General features: G+C 50.4%; 1 protein-coding gene across 1 annotated transcript in view; it reads left to right on the top strand.

Moving 5' to 3' along the window:
* Window positions 1–15,000, top strand: part of cdc42bpab (CDC42 binding protein kinase alpha (DMPK-like) b) — a gene marked incomplete at both ends in the record, with an annotated part of 72,512 nt that overhangs the window by 18,937 nt on the left and 38,575 nt on the right. Inside the window, 4 exons of the mRNA XM_080548993.1 lie at window positions 2,002–2,093; window positions 4,889–4,972; window positions 7,196–7,291; window positions 8,424–8,572. Coding sequence (XP_080405119.1) covers window positions 2,002–2,093; window positions 4,889–4,972; window positions 7,196–7,291; window positions 8,424–8,572 — 421 coding nt within the window. The remainder of the gene's footprint in view (window positions 1–2,001; window positions 2,094–4,888; window positions 4,973–7,195; window positions 7,292–8,423; window positions 8,573–15,000) is intronic.

Here is a 15,000-nt window from a genome sequence, read left to right as displayed (position 1 = left end):
CCTTTTCCCTCGAGTTGTGCCAGGCCTGGGGTTGTAGGCTATAGCCGATGGGATTGCCGTGCGTGGTCGTGGAGTGTTGAAGTACAGGTCTGTCTGTGTGTCAGGGTTAGGGTGTTTAGCTAGGCTAGGTTCTCTGTTTTCCGCCTGCAGCTCCCGCCCAGCGGCCCCCTCCACCCCCCACCCCCCGCCAGGCCTGCTGCCATGTACGTTGGCCCTGCCTGGGACGGTGAAAAAAATAAAGAGTCTCTTTGGCTGTTTGTTTTATTTCGGCAGGCATTTCCCTTTTTCACAGTGGCCTACGTTCTGAGAATTTCTTTCCTGAACAGAACCCTGTGAAGTCATGGCAACAACAGGGGTGCCGTGTGTGTGTGTGATCTGGGTCTGGTCTGATGATTGTGTCGATGAAGGGGGCGGAGAACGGCCCCGGTGTATGCCAACTTGGAAGTGCTGGCTTGGCTACTCTTGAGTACTTCTCATAATATAGACCTAGTCATAAGGAAAAACACACTCAGGCAAAATATTTTTGCGGCCTAGAAAATGACTCATATCATTCTTCTAAGCGGCCGTACTGTTTTGAGACACTGTGGACTCATACAGTGTAAACAGAGGAAGGGTCATCATACCACACTTAGCGAATCATAAGCTCTGCTTTTGCTGCCTTTGCACACCGTCGATTTTGCAGAAAGTGTGAAGTAATACGTTGTCAGTAAAAGCTGTGGGTGGGTGGGTGTGTGTGTGTGTGTGTGTGTGCAGTGGTTTGTCTGCATGGAGAGAAGACTCCCATTCCTGGAGGACCGGATATTCAGCCCTGCTAGTGGCCTCTCCTGTTGGACCTCCTCTCAAAAGTGTGGGCCTGGTGGTTTGGTGGTGTTGTGTCCATATGGAGAGAGAGAGAGAGAGAGAGATCTGAGGGCTTCTCTCACAGGAGGTTGAGGGCTGAGATTCAGCCCCGCTCACGGTCTCTCTCCTTAGGGCCTCTCACAGGGAGGGTGCCCTTGGCCTCTCTGCCGGATCAGCCTTAATTGTGACTGGGCCAGGAGGACTGGGAGGACCAGGCAGTCCAATAAGGGCTTCTTTAGTAAAGTCCTCTGTGTGCTAGCATGCTAGCAGTTAGGCCTAATGTTCACAGGCAGCTTTCAGAAACATTGCTTGGTCAGACTAAGCGGGGCGGCACTGAGGGCACTGAGCCTATCAGCCGATCTGATTTCTTAAATCATCTCTCTACATCGTCCAAACAACTTCGCCTCATTAAATTCCTTATCGCATGCGAGACGAGTGTATCTCTAGGTGTCACCTCGGCCTAAGCTGACCTCTCGGGAACCAGCAGGCAACCGCGTAGGCCTCTGCAATATCCAGGTTAGCGGAGGATGATGATGTAAACAAGGAAGTGGATGAATGGCTTTTCACAAATGAGGGAAACGCTGATTGTGTGTGAGCTCCAGATGGGATCTCTTTACCTTTGTGAATAACGTGCCAGTGACCCGACGAGATAGCTGTGAGGCCCGGTCCTGCCGAGAACCAGAACTAGAAAGGTAACAATAGTTGGGTGGTTTTTTATCATCGCCCTCTGTACATCCGGTGTGGTTGGTCAGCAGCCAGCCAGTTGGAGGACTGATCCCATAAACCGTATGCCTATAGGCGAGGCCTTGGCAGGACACTCACCTGACATGACTGTTGCCAACTCGCTTGTTGCGTGTGTCTTAGTACTTTACTTTTGTTTAACGTCAACTGTTTCAAGACGCACCTCAGTGAAAAACATACATGATTCTGTGTGCGAAGCACTTTTGTGAGTTTCACCTTGATTACCGGTATGTTCTAACTGTTTTACGGTTACAAAACCCTAATCCTTCATGTTCCCCAACCTGTGTCCTTCTATAGCCCAGCCGAATCCTAACTCTGTTCCCCCCCTTTCTCTCTCTCTCTCTCTCTCTCTCTCTCTCTCTCTCTCTCTCTCTCTCTCTCTCTCTCTCTCTCTCTCTCTCTCTCTCTCTCTCCCCGCAGCCAAACCCTTCACCTCCAAGGTGAAGCAGATGCGCCTGCACAAAGAGGACTTCGAGATCCTCAAGGTGATCGGACGAGGGGCGTTTGGAGAGGTAAGCACGGAGCCTACGCAGTGTACACAGCAGATCACCATACACAACCGCAGAACAAACAACCCAGTCGGAGAGAAGTTCATCTGCTGTAGGTTATGTACTACCAACAGTGCGTACGACAGCACATACAATCTGCATGACTCAACTTGTAAGAGAATACCTCCGAACCCTGTCTTCCACAGTCGTCGGCGGAAAAAAAAAGAAGAAAAAAAAGTGAATAAAAGTGGAACTGAAAGCAGCCCTTTATGTTTTCCTTAACGGCTGCGGGGGCAGTTGAAATATAGTTATTATTACGTCTTTCTCCAGTGATGTCAAAGGCAGGGAATGTCGTGAGTTTGGAGAAGCAGGTAGTGATGGCAGAGAGAGAGAGAGAGTGAGAGAGTGAGAGAGAGAGAGAGAGAGAGAGAGAGAGAGAGAGAGAGAGCAGCACAGTGTTGTGTTACATATGTGACACATGGTTGTTGTATATTATAGCCGTAGCCTAGCTGGATGCTGGCAGAGGAGAGGGGCTGGAGCCTTGCCCAGTGTTTGGGCCCCGATGGCCTGTTTCAGGCCTTTTTTATTGGGGTTTTCTTTCACGGCTTGGAAGAACCAACACAGCGCCCCCCCCCCCCCCCCCGCCCCCCCTCGCCTAGCCTGCGCCTACGGGGCGGCCTATGCTATTCCTGCCACTCTGACGTTAGCGTTATATCCGCATGCTCCACTGCCACTACTGGTTTCATTGATAATATAGGCCCCTATGGGGTAGGTGAAGTCAGAGTTCTCACTGGCAGGCCAGATGTTAATATGTATTTCGTGTAGCCTACAGGCTACTTGTAAAGCAAAAACTGGCAAGAGTCAGCTGGATTACTAATGTAGCTGGCATATGGCTGGATCTGCGTTCTTCTTACGTTGTAATAATCATAGCCTTACCACTTTTTTTTTTTCTTCTTTTCTTTGTTATCGACAACGGTAGCAGCCACCGGTTGGCAGACAGACCGTTAGGGATATACCTCATGTCGGATGAGGTCATGCGAATAAATTCTCCACTTCTCCACGAGGTCGTGCCTATGTCGCGATCGGCTCGTTTACCGGAAGCGTCCCCGATGGAAACCCAATATTATCCCAAGGTTATCCGTCTTCTAGATCTCTCCGCTGTCTCCCCCTCCTAGTCGGGGAGGTGGAAGCCCTCTGCGGCGCTCCGCTGTGGGAACCAGAACGGGAGGGGAAAAAGAGAAAGAAAAGTCCCATTTATGAGCAGGATGTTTTTATTTCATCCTCCCATTGTCAGCGCTGGGAGAGAAACGGTGTGTGTGTGTGTGTGTGTGTGTGTGTGTGTGTGTGTGTGTGTGTGTGTGTGTGTGTGTGTGTGTGTGTGAGTGATGTTTGAGCTGGGCTGATGAATGGCTTTTATATCACTAGCAGTGTGGAGTGCCGGCGTGCATGCGAAGCCCTCACATAGTATGACTGAGTGGAGAGAGAGCTAAGAAAACAGAGGAGGGAAGGGAGAGAGGGAGGGAGGGAGGGAGGGAGAAGGAAAGAAAGGATGGAGGGATGAGGGGGAGGTCTAGTCTACACACAAGGCCACTGCCAAGAACAGTGTGCTTTCCTCTCCTCTCCTCTCTCCTCCTCACCTCACCTCTCCTCTCCTCTCTCCTTCTCCTGATCAGATCACCAGGGGAAACCCAAACAGTGCAGGAATGTTATCATTGCGTTGCATTAGCATTCTCTCTCATTTAATGGACTACAGACTCCACTCAGGCTGCGTGTGTGTGTGTGTGTGTGTGTGTGTGTGTGTTTGTGTGTGTGCGTGCGTACAAGCATATTTGTGTGTGTGTGTGTGTGTGTGTGTGTGTGCCTGAGTGGATGATTGGTGGTTTAAATTCCTCCCGTGGTGGAGATGGAGGGGGGGGCTGAAGAAGGGTTTCTCTTGTGTCCCTCTGGCTGAGAGGAATCCGCCTGGCTGCAGTCATCTGGCGTCCGTTTGCAACTGAAACTCATTTTCAGGAATGCTCCCATCTTGTTTACTACACTTAACAATGGGGGCTGGCTTGCGTCAGACATGTCAGCTAGCTAGCTAGCTAGCTATAGCTAGCCATATCCTGGGCAAACCCATTGAAATGACTGTGTGTGTGTGTGTGTGTGTGTGTGTGTGTGTGTGTGTGTGTGTGTGTGTGGTTGTGTGTGTGTGTGTGTGTGTGTGTGTGTGTGTGTGTGTATATGTGATTTGGCTCTGTGTGTGTGTGTGTGTGTGTGTGCGTGTGCGTGCGTGTGTGCATGCGTGCGCGTGTGTGTGTGTGCGTGCGTGTGTAACTGTAAGTGCTCAGTCAGGGCCCTTGGGCTGTACTAAGGGTCCCAGCTGTGTCTGCAAGAGGATCCAGGTGGTGTGTGTCTCTCAGGCTCAGGGGTCAGGGGGTCACTACCTCTGTGTCCGAGGTCACTTCCTGTCCCCCTCTTCCTCTTCCTCCAGCCCTCCAAGGCCCTGTTCAGATTCTTGTAAAATATCTCCTTCCTTCCTTCCGCCCGCCCGGCGCCCGCCCTTCCTTGAGGTGATCATGAATCCACTAATGTTGCTCAGGTGAAAGGAAGGGATCCACTCCATAACACACAGGAAGGGATCCACTCTATAACCTGTCTTACACACAGATTGATGGCAACTTGCTGACCATGCATTTTTTTTGTATGAGTATTATAATATATAAGTATTAAAGTGGCCACTAGCGTCTCTCACTTGCGTTGGTTCTCTTCCATGTTGCTCTCTCACTCTTCTCCCCCCCCCCCCCCTCTCTCTCTCTCCCTCCTCTGGGTAACTGTAGGTCGCGGTGGTAAAGGTGAAGAATGCAGACAAGGTGTTCGCCATGAAGATCCTCAACAAGTGGGAGATGCTGAAGAGAGCTGAGGTGAGCACCAACAGCAGCTGTCACTTCATCCAATTCCCTCATCAAGATCTTTGACATCAATATTCACACTCATATCCCTTTGACATCAGTTCATGAGTCACACGAAAGTGGCATCTGTATATTTCCAGTTAGGATTCAGCTTTTGCTTATCGGTCAATGGCTTTCCCTGTCAGTCATGCAGACATCTCTATTGGTCCCTGGGGTCTACAGTGTTCATACCTCAGCCTCATTGGCCAGAACTGCCGCCACTGTGTGTTTAACTCTGGACATGGGAAACGATCTACAAAAACAAACCTACGGTAGCCCCGAATGCTAACGCTAATGTACCCATTCTACACAGATAGAATGCAAGTAGCCTCTTTTCCCTTGGAGTTAGAATTTTCTGGACAAGCTTTCCCTTGTCCAGGCACACACACTGTGTAAGAGAGGATATTACTTTGGCTGTATTTTGAGTTTCTTAGTTGGTTAGAAATTTGAATGAGATTGAATAAACTTTATCGGTCCCCAGAGGATCTGAAATTAGGTTTGCCACTAGAAACAGGGGTATGGAACACAGACCCACAAACACTTAGGCATACAGACACAGTGTTTCCCATTAATTACCTAGGCTGTGGCGGCCTGCCATAGTCTACATTTTCCCGCCATAGACTCATAACAAACCGAACATTTTTATACGTGAACAACGCAATCTTTGGAATTCGCACTGCATCTACTGTAGGTCTATACGATTTAGCACTATCGATAATCCTGGAGGACACACAGACATACAGACACACAGACACACAGACACACAGACACAGACATACAGACACACAGACACACAGGTATTCAGACACACAGACATACAGACACACAGACACCAGGGTTTCCGTTAGAAAAAATTTGTGCCGGTCAACGTGTCCGGGAAGATTTCAATTTACCGGACAAACGTGAGATATTCCGGTCATCATATTCCAATATAATATAGCTGTTTGTCGCGGTGATTAGCTGTTGTGTAGCCTATATATGCCGTTTAATGTCTATTTCTCATCCGATACGATTAGATGCGAGCTATATAATAAATATAATATAGGCTTTCATGATTCGCATGCGCGCTATGCCATGTCCAGCGCTGAACGCGCGCCACAATGTCAACGGAGTCGCTGTGGCGGTAAATGCCCTCACTCAAGACACAATCTGGAGCCTTAACTGCTTTCAGTAGCTCAGTAAGTCCCACATACTGATGACATGCGATGCCATTTTTTGCCATGAAATGCAACTTGTTGAGTGACTGAGAGTGCAGCTTATTGTTAGCCGTTTCATTAGCCTGCTCACAGTGGCCTTTCATAGCGGTTTGCTGTTGCCTCAAACTGACCGCCGATATGTGGTCACTGCACCGCCTGTGATCAGTGAGACATTCTCATATTCGTTGCTCCTCTCGTGAATCCGTTATTCCTCCCCGATTTTTTGCACGGTGAGCAGAACATTTTTCCTTCCCCATCTAAACGCAGCCAGGGGAAATGTTCTTTCCATTTAACTCGGAACCCTCGAGCCGCCTCCATCTCTTTACAGTCAGACTTCTCCTCAGACTCATTGTAGCTTGGTTTCATGAAGTAATTGTTAAGCTTACTTTGTCTTGCCATGTTTACCTCTCGCTCGCTATGGTGCTGCTGCAACGTTTGCAGGTTAAAAGCGCTAGCCTATACAAATACAAGTTATTATTATGGTGGCCCGCTGCGCAGGGTTGCCAGATGGGCCGGGTTATCGCCGAATGGGCTACTGGGTTTAGTGGTAATAGACTGGTTAGGCTGTATTGTCAATCCCATCTGGCAACCCTGCCGCCGCTGTTTCGCATAGGCTAGCCTACACATTAGGAGTCATCATCATGCCGGCGTCAAATCATATCATAATAAAAGAAATATATAGCCTATATATTCATCTTTTTTAATATAGAAGGAATCAGAATGTGAACTTTAGCGAATTGTATTCAAATTGTGCTTAGAGGGAATTATTTTCACCGGACATTATGACCGAAGAGATTTCAATTTGTCGGACTTCAACAAATTTTACCGGACAAAGACCGGTAATTACCGGTTAACGGAAACCCTGACAGACACACAGACAGACATACAGACACACACACACACACTCAGACACACACACACCCAGCATGGAGGTCCCTTGATGTGGGCTGTCGTGACAGTTGACCTTTCACTCCCTCCCCCCTACCCCACACACCCTCAGACGGCGTGTTTCCGGGAGGAGAGGGACGTGCTGGTGAACGGGAACAGCCAATGGATCACCACCCTGCATTACGCCTTCCAGGACGACAACAACCTGGTGAGACGGTCACTCTTTCACTCACTCACTTCTTTTTTTTTGGGCATATATATTTGGGGTATTTCTGCTTTATTGGGATCGAGACAGTAGAGATTGACAGGAAGGATGGGTGAGAGAGAGAGAGGAGGGATGACATGCAGGATATGTCGAGGGTCGGAATCGAACCAGAAACCGTGCGATGAGGATACTGGTCTGCGCATCGGTGTGCCGCGCCTATCTATCCCCCTTTTCTCCACGCTGAATGCCGTCAGGAACAGAGGGATGAGGGGGTTGAGAGGAGTAAAAGAGGAGGGAGGACGAGAGATGGAGTGAGTTGAGTGGGAGAAGGCTTGTGAGAAGGAGACAAGAGTAAGGAAACCCCTGCCCCCCCCTCCCACACACCCCCTCTCCCTTTAAATCTGTCCTCAGTTTCACATGGACCCAAGGTTCAAATGACAGGGGGCGCTTCATGCTTGTCATTCTTGGCATTCTCCTCATGAGAACAACTGTTCCCCAGGACACTCCCAGAAGTGTTAAACATATGACATTTGGTCCAGCCGGGACTATATTTAGGTTAACCCCCGTAAGTCAATGTGTAATTGAAACCCTGCATAAGAATGCCCTTTCACTGGGGATAATGTGAGGGGGAGGATGAAGGAAATGGTGAAAGGGTGGGGACTGATGGAGGGAGGGAGGGAGGGAGGGAGGGTGGGATAGAGGGAGAGACAGAAGGAGAAGAATTAAAGCCAGAGAGGTGGTTGGTTGTGTCTCTCCCCTCTAGCTAGAATGTGGCATACAGTTAGCTAAACAAAGGAATGTACAGAGTTGTATTATGTGAATCAGGGGAGGCTGTTGGAGGTAGAAATCGGAATGGAATGAGGAGTGGTCATCACCATATCGGTGTCACCGTTCCTCATTCCATTCCGTGCATGACAGTGAGCCCGTCCTCCGATTATTTTCTACCTCCACCAGCCTCCCCTGATGTGTCTGTGTCTGTCCCCCCCTCCCTCCCCCCCCCTCCCTCCCCCCTACAGAAGGACACAGAGGAGTGAACTTTCAAACTTGTAGAAAGTGTAGTGAGTGTCACTAATGCGTGTGTCCAGTATGGTAATCCAGTGTGTTGACTGTCCACCCTGTGTGTGTTGCCCTCCAGTACCTGGTGATGGATTACTACGTGGGCGGGGACCTGCTGACGCTGCTCAGTAAGTTTGAGGACCGTCTGCCCGAGGACATGGCCCGGTTCTACCTGGCTGAGATGGTGCTGGCCATCGACTCTGTTCACCAGCTCCACTACGTCCACAGGTACGTAGTGTGTGTGTGTGTGTGTGTGTGTGTGTGTGTGTGTGTGTGGGGGGGGGGGGGTTGTGTGTGTGTGTGGGGGTGGGGTTTGTGTGTGTGGGGGGGGGGGGGTCGTGTGTGTGTGTGTGTGTCTGTGTGTGTGTGTGTGTGTGTGCCATTGTATGTGTCTGTCTGTGTGTGTGTGTGTGTGTGTGTGTGTGTGTGCGTGTGCGCCATTGTATGTGTCTGTCTGTGTGTGTGTGTTCGCGTGCGTTCATGCGTGTGTGTGTGTGTGTGTGTGTGTGTGTGTGTGTGTGCCGGCATTCATGCATGTTTCCCTTCTTACTAATGACTCAGAGGGAGGATGCAATTATGAGTCACTCTCACTGTCTTACATTAAAGCAAACCAAAACAGTCCAACATGGATGTTGTGATGATTCCCTGGCTGATGTCCTATGACTGGGGGGGGGTTTGTCACAACGACAGCCAATAGCAGAGCTCCTTAGCGCTGGCAACCGTGCGGTGGGAACCACTCTCCCTCTGACACACACAGGAAGTGGCCAGAGCTCCTAATTTGCATAATGACAGTGCCGTAGGCCTCGGGTGAACGATTTGTTTGTGTCCCCAAAAAAGAGAAGAGAGGGAGGGTGTTAGAAAGAGAGAGAGAGAGAAAGAGAAAGCCAGAGAGAAGGGGGAGTGGACAGGGACAGAGACAGGGACAGAGGCAGGGGCAGGGGCAGAGACAGAGACAGAGACAGGGGCTGGGGCAGGGGCAGAGACAGGGGCAGGGGCTGGGGCAGGGGCAGGGGCAGAGGCAGAGACAGGGACAGGGACAGGGGCAGGGGCTGGGGCAGGGGCAGAGACAGGGGCAGGGACAGGGGCAGGGGCTGGGGCAGGGGCAGAGACAGGGGCAGGCGCAGAGACAGGGACAGAGGCAGAGACAGGGACAGGGACAGGGACAGAGACAGGGGCAGGGGCAGGGGCAGAGACAGGGGGAGGGGGAGGGACAGACACAGGGACAGGGGCAGAGACAGAGACAGGGTCAGGGACAGGGACGACACAGAGGCTCCCAGGGGTTAGGGTGTGCCTCTGTGTCGTCCCATTGATCTCCGAGCAGAGCGGAGAGGAGAGAGCGTCTAGGACCCACTAATTGTATGGTGTTTCCTGGGGGGGCTGTGAGGTGGGGGGGGGGGGTGGTGGCGGTCTCTGAGGCCCTCCGGGACGCTTTGGGACGGTAATGACGGGGTGCCGGGTGTGGTCCGCCTCCACCCTCCCGTGAGAGATTGGCACGCTCGGTTTGTGGAGGGTGGAGACGACAAGGGCTGGTCCCAGGAGGAGGGTGTGTTCTCTCACTGCGTCTGGGTGTGTGTGTGTGTGTGTGTGTGTGTGTGTGTGTGTGACTGTGTGTGTGTCTGTGCGTGTGTGTGTGTGTGTGTGTTTGCGTGTGCATGTGTGTTGTTGATGTGGGTGTGTTTGTGACTAACTAAAATGACAATACATTAACCCTGTAATTACATCATTTCAAGTCTATACGGCCAGTTTAAGGCAGCCTCAATCCATATATGAGTTTCTAAATTATTTGACCAAATGCTCAACTAGGCCACATTCTGAAATGGAAGCGGCCTAGTTATAGAAATGGTCAAAGTAAGTTAAGTAGTTCAGTCCTGAAAAGTAAAAGTATATCCCTATAAGCATAATGCTTGTTCACGGCCCACAGAAATACGAGTACTTTTGTTTTTAATGTGTAAAATAATGTGTTTTTTCATGTTTCAATAGTAAAGCAGATGACCCTGCCATCTTGCCGGGTCAGTTCTTTGTTGTTAAACGTATTTTCTTTCAAGGACACTAAGAAGCTGGACACACAGAGGTTAAATACATTCAAATTAGTAGAACAACAAAGAGCCTGGATGTCTCTCTGTCTCTCTGTCTCCCTGTCTCTCTGTCTCTCTGTCCTTCTGTCTCTCTGTCCTTCTGTCCTCTGTCACTCTGTCCTTCTGTCTCTCTGTCTCTGTCCTTCTGTCCTTCTGTCTCTCTGTCCTTCTGTGTCTCTGTCTCTGTCCTTCTGTCTCTCTGTCTCTCTGTGTCTCTGTCTCTCTGTCCTTCTGTCCTTCTGTCTCTCTGTCTGTCTCTCTGTCTCTGTCTCTCTGTGTCTCTGTCTCTCTGTCTGTCTCTCTGTCTCTGTCTCTCTGTCCTTCTGTCTCTCTGTCTCTGTCCTTCTGTGTCTCTGTCTCTCTGTCTCTGTCCTTCTGTCTCTCTGTGTCTCTGTCTCTGTCCTTCTGTCTCTCTGTCTCTGTCCTTCTGTCTCTCTGTCACTCTGTCCTTCTGTCTCTGTCTCTCTATGTCTGTCTCTCTGTCTCTCTGTCCTTCTGTCTCTCTGTCTCCCTGTCCTTCTGTCTCTCTGTCCTTCTGTCCTTCTGTCTCTCTGTCTCTCTCTCTCTGTCCTTCTGTCTCTCTGTCCTTCTGTCTCTCTGTCTCTCTGTCTCTCTGTCTCTCTGTCCTTCTGTCTCTCTGTCCTTCTGTCCTTCTGTCTCTCTGTCTCTCTCTCTCTGTCCTTCTGTCTCTCTGTCCTTCTGTCTCTCTGTCTCTCTGTCTCTCTGTCTCTCTGTCACTCTGTCACTCTGTCCTTCTGTCTCTCTGTCCTTCTGTCTCTCTGTCCTTCTGTCTCTCTGTCTCTCTGTCACTCTGTCACTCTGTCCTTCTGTCTCTCTGTCTCTCTGTCCTTCTGTCTCTCTCTATCTCTGTCCTTCTGTCCTTCTGTCTCTCTGTCCTTCTGTCTCTGTCTCTCTGTCTCTGTCCTTCTGTCTCTCTGTCTCTGTCCTTCTGTCTCTCTGTGTCTCTGTCTCTCTGTCCTTCTGTCTCTCTGTCCTTCTGTCTCTCTGTCTGTCTCTCTGTCTCTGTCTCTCTGTCTCTCTGTCTCTGTCCTTCTGTCTCTGTCTCTCTGTCCTTCTGTCTCCCTGTCTCTCTGTCCTTCTGTCTCCCTGTCTCTCTGTCTCTCTGTCCTTCTGTCTCCCTGTCTCTCTGTCTCTCTATCCTTCTGTCTCCCTGTCTCTCTGTCTCTCTGTCTCTCTGTCCTTCTGTCTCTCTGTCCTTCTGTCTCCCTGTCTCTCTGTCTCTCTGTCCTTCTGCCTCCCTGTCTCTCTGTCTCTCTGTCTCTCTGTCTCTCTGTCCTTCTGTCTCCCTGTCCTTCTGTCCTTCTGTCTCTCTGTCTCTCTGTCCTTCTGTCTCCCTGTCTCTCTGTCTCTCTGTCCTTCTGTCTCCCTGTCTCTCTGTCCTTCTGTCTCCCTGTCTCTCTGTCTCTCTGTCCTTCTGTCTCCCTGTCTCTCTGTCCTTCTGTCTCCCTGTCTCTCTGTCTCTCTGTCCTTCTGTCCCAGTCAGATGTGTGAGAGAGCTTGGCGGTTGTTAACAGGAACAGGGTTGGTGGTCAGTGATCTGCATGGCCTCCCATGGAGTCTGACTGACGCTTCAATAGACCAGCCCAGCATGGTTGAGCTCTCTGTTAGCGTGCTCTGCATCTGTCCCCCTGTGTGTGTGTGTGTGTGTGTGTGTGTGTGTGTGTGTGTGTGTGTGCGCGTGCGCGTGCGTGCGTGCGTGGAGACAGCAGTCATCTGAGTGTGTGTGTGGTTGAGTGGTTGTGTGTGTATGTGTGTGTTTGTGTGTGTATGTGTGGTGTGTGTGTGTGTGTGTGTGTGTTGATCTATTGATCAGAGACCATATGTGTGTTTCTATTATTGATCAGGGCGCCATGTGCTCTCCACAGCTTTGTTTCCACCCACTGATCAATGAGAGAACGGCCTTTCATCAGCCTGACCACTGCACTGCACTGCCTGCCAACAACACACACACACACACACACACACACACACACACCTCATTACCTGACTAATATCACCCATCAACGAGTTCAATCCACCATAACAATGGTAGGAACAACAATACAATACCCCGGTGTTAAACATATCCCCATACTGCAGAAATGATATCTAGACCAGCAACAGCTACTATCTATCTATTGTCATACAGCGGGGGGGGGGGGGGGGGGCGTGGAGTTGTCATCTATTGATAAAGATGAGGTGCGTGGGGGAAGGTGTAGTGAGACTCAGCTGTGTGCACCTCCTTCTCTCTCTCTCTCTCTGTTACTCTCCTCCTTTCAGAGTCTATGAGGTGTACATGTACCTTTACATTTTGGGCATTTGGCAGACGCCTTTATCCAAAGTGACTTACAACAAATACATTTGACTAAGTAAGTGAATCATCTATCATCCATCAGTCATCGTAAGAAAAACAGAGAGACAGAAGGATAGAGAGACAGAAGGACAGAAGGACAGAGAGACAGAATGACAGAGTGACAGAGAGACAGAGAGACAGAATGACAGAGAGACAGAGAGACAGAAGGACAGAGTGACAGAGTGACAGTGACAGAGTGACAGAAGGACAGAAGGACAGAGAGACAGAGTGACAGACTGACAGACTGACAGAGAGACAGAAAGACAGAGTGACAGTGACAGAGTGACAGAGTGACAGAGTGACAGAGAGACAGAGAGACAGAGAGACAGAAGGACAGAGAGACAGAGAGACAGAGAGACAGAGAGACAGAGAGACAGAAGGACAGAGTGACAGAGTGACAGAGAGACAGAAGGACAGAGTGACAGAGTGACAGAGAGACAGAAGGACAGAGAGACAGAAGGACAGAGAGACAGAAGGACAGAAGGACAGAAAGACAGAGTGACAGTGACAGAGTGACAGAGTGACAGAGAGACAGAGAGACAGAGAGACAGAAGGACAGAGAGACAGAGAGAGACAGAGAGACAGAGAGACAGAAGGACAGAGAGACAGAAAGACAGAGAGACAGAAAGACAGAGTGACAGAGTGACAGAGTGACAGAGTGACAGAGTGACAGAGAGACAGAGAGACAGAGAAACAGAGAGACAGGTCTTCAGTGTATGGCCTAGTGTCTGCCTGGCCAGATGGCCCTCACAGATGGATGCTGCGGTCTTAAGAGGAGATTACCTCCCTCTATTCTCAGCCCCGCTGCTCCTTAAGACCACAGGAGCTCTCCCTGGGACAGACCAGCCCAATTAGCGACGCAGCCAGCCACCTAGCCTTAGCCTAGCCTAGCTTAGCGATAGCATTAGCACCTCCTGTGGTTTGTCTGTGTTTTTTTTGCCCAATGCCCAGTTAGCGGTAGCCCGCTACCAGCTTTGCCCTCAGAGGCATTAACCCGCCCACTGTCATGTCTCATCAGAGCCAGAGCGAGGGAGGGAGGGAGGGAGGAAGTAAAGGTGGAGGGAGAGAGAGAGAGAGAGGCAGGGAGGTGGACAGGGATGGAGGGAGAGGATGAGTGAGACGTGGAGATAGAGAGGGAGGAGAGAGGGGGGGGGCGGGGGGGCGGACACAGAGCGAGGGAGGGAGCCATGTTTGTTTGATCTCTGCTCGTTAGCGGCTCGGGGGGTTTCACTGGGCTCTAATTGGTTTACGGGGAGTAGGAGAGACTCCCAACTCCCCCCGCCATGCTGTCTGCTCTCTGGCAGAGGACCAGGGCTGGGGAGGTACATAGAGGTTAGAGGTTATAGACGCACCCATGGTGTTATGGGTAGGGAAGGTTAGGGAGATGCATGCTGGGAGTTTGGGAGTACTTTTGGTGTAAAAATGGTCATATGGCTGATGACTAAGAAGCAAAAGAGTAAACAAATCACATACAATTTAACTGAAAATGAAAATGTGGCTCGAGTCAAGCGGACTGTTAGCCACTTGATTCAACATGAAAAGAAAGGCTTTCGTTTTGGTCTGCCAGTATCCTGCTGTCCAGTGAGAAACCTTTGTCTTCGGGTACTGGGGTGGCAGTGTGAGGACCCCCGCCCATTCCTCACAGACATCCCCCCAATCCCCCCATACCCTCCCCCCTTCTTCTCCTCAAATCTCCTCAACCAGGGCTTCTGTTTACCTCAGCGTGTGCCTGCTTATCCCCCCCCCTCTCTCCTTCCAGTACCCCCTGTTCTACTCCCATAAAGCACAACCCCCCCCCCCCCCCATGTCTGTATGTCTATCCATATCCTCTCACCAACTTTCTGGTTCTTGGAAAGTCTCAATGTTTTGCCAGGATACGTCAGCCTGAATAAGCACTTTAATGGTTTTGTAAGGAATTCAGTCAGTCAGCCAGCTAACTTCACCCCCCCTACTATCATGGGAGGTTGAGTGGGGGAGGTTTTTATGATCGCTGATTGTTAAGGCTGTGCTCATGTCGTTTAATAACTCCCAGATAAGTCATTTCAGGATATTGCAGTGGGAAAGTGTGTGCGTGTGTGTGTGTGTGTGTGTGTGTGTGTGTGTCTGTGTGTGCGTGCGTGCGTGCGTATTTGAGAGCACACCATCCCTGTTGTGTATTACCTTTGTTTGGCAGTGTTGTGTATCATTTACGTCCTTGCCAGATAAGCCACACACAGTCCAGGGAGTCA

Source organism: Nansenia antarctica (genome assembly GCF_963989245.1).
Source record: "Nansenia antarctica genome assembly, chromosome: 1".
NCBI lineage: Eukaryota > Metazoa > Chordata > Actinopteri > Argentiniformes > Microstomatidae > Nansenia > Nansenia antarctica.
The sequence above is the reverse complement of the archived record's forward strand: the minus strand, read 5'-3'. Positions and strand labels throughout refer to the sequence as shown.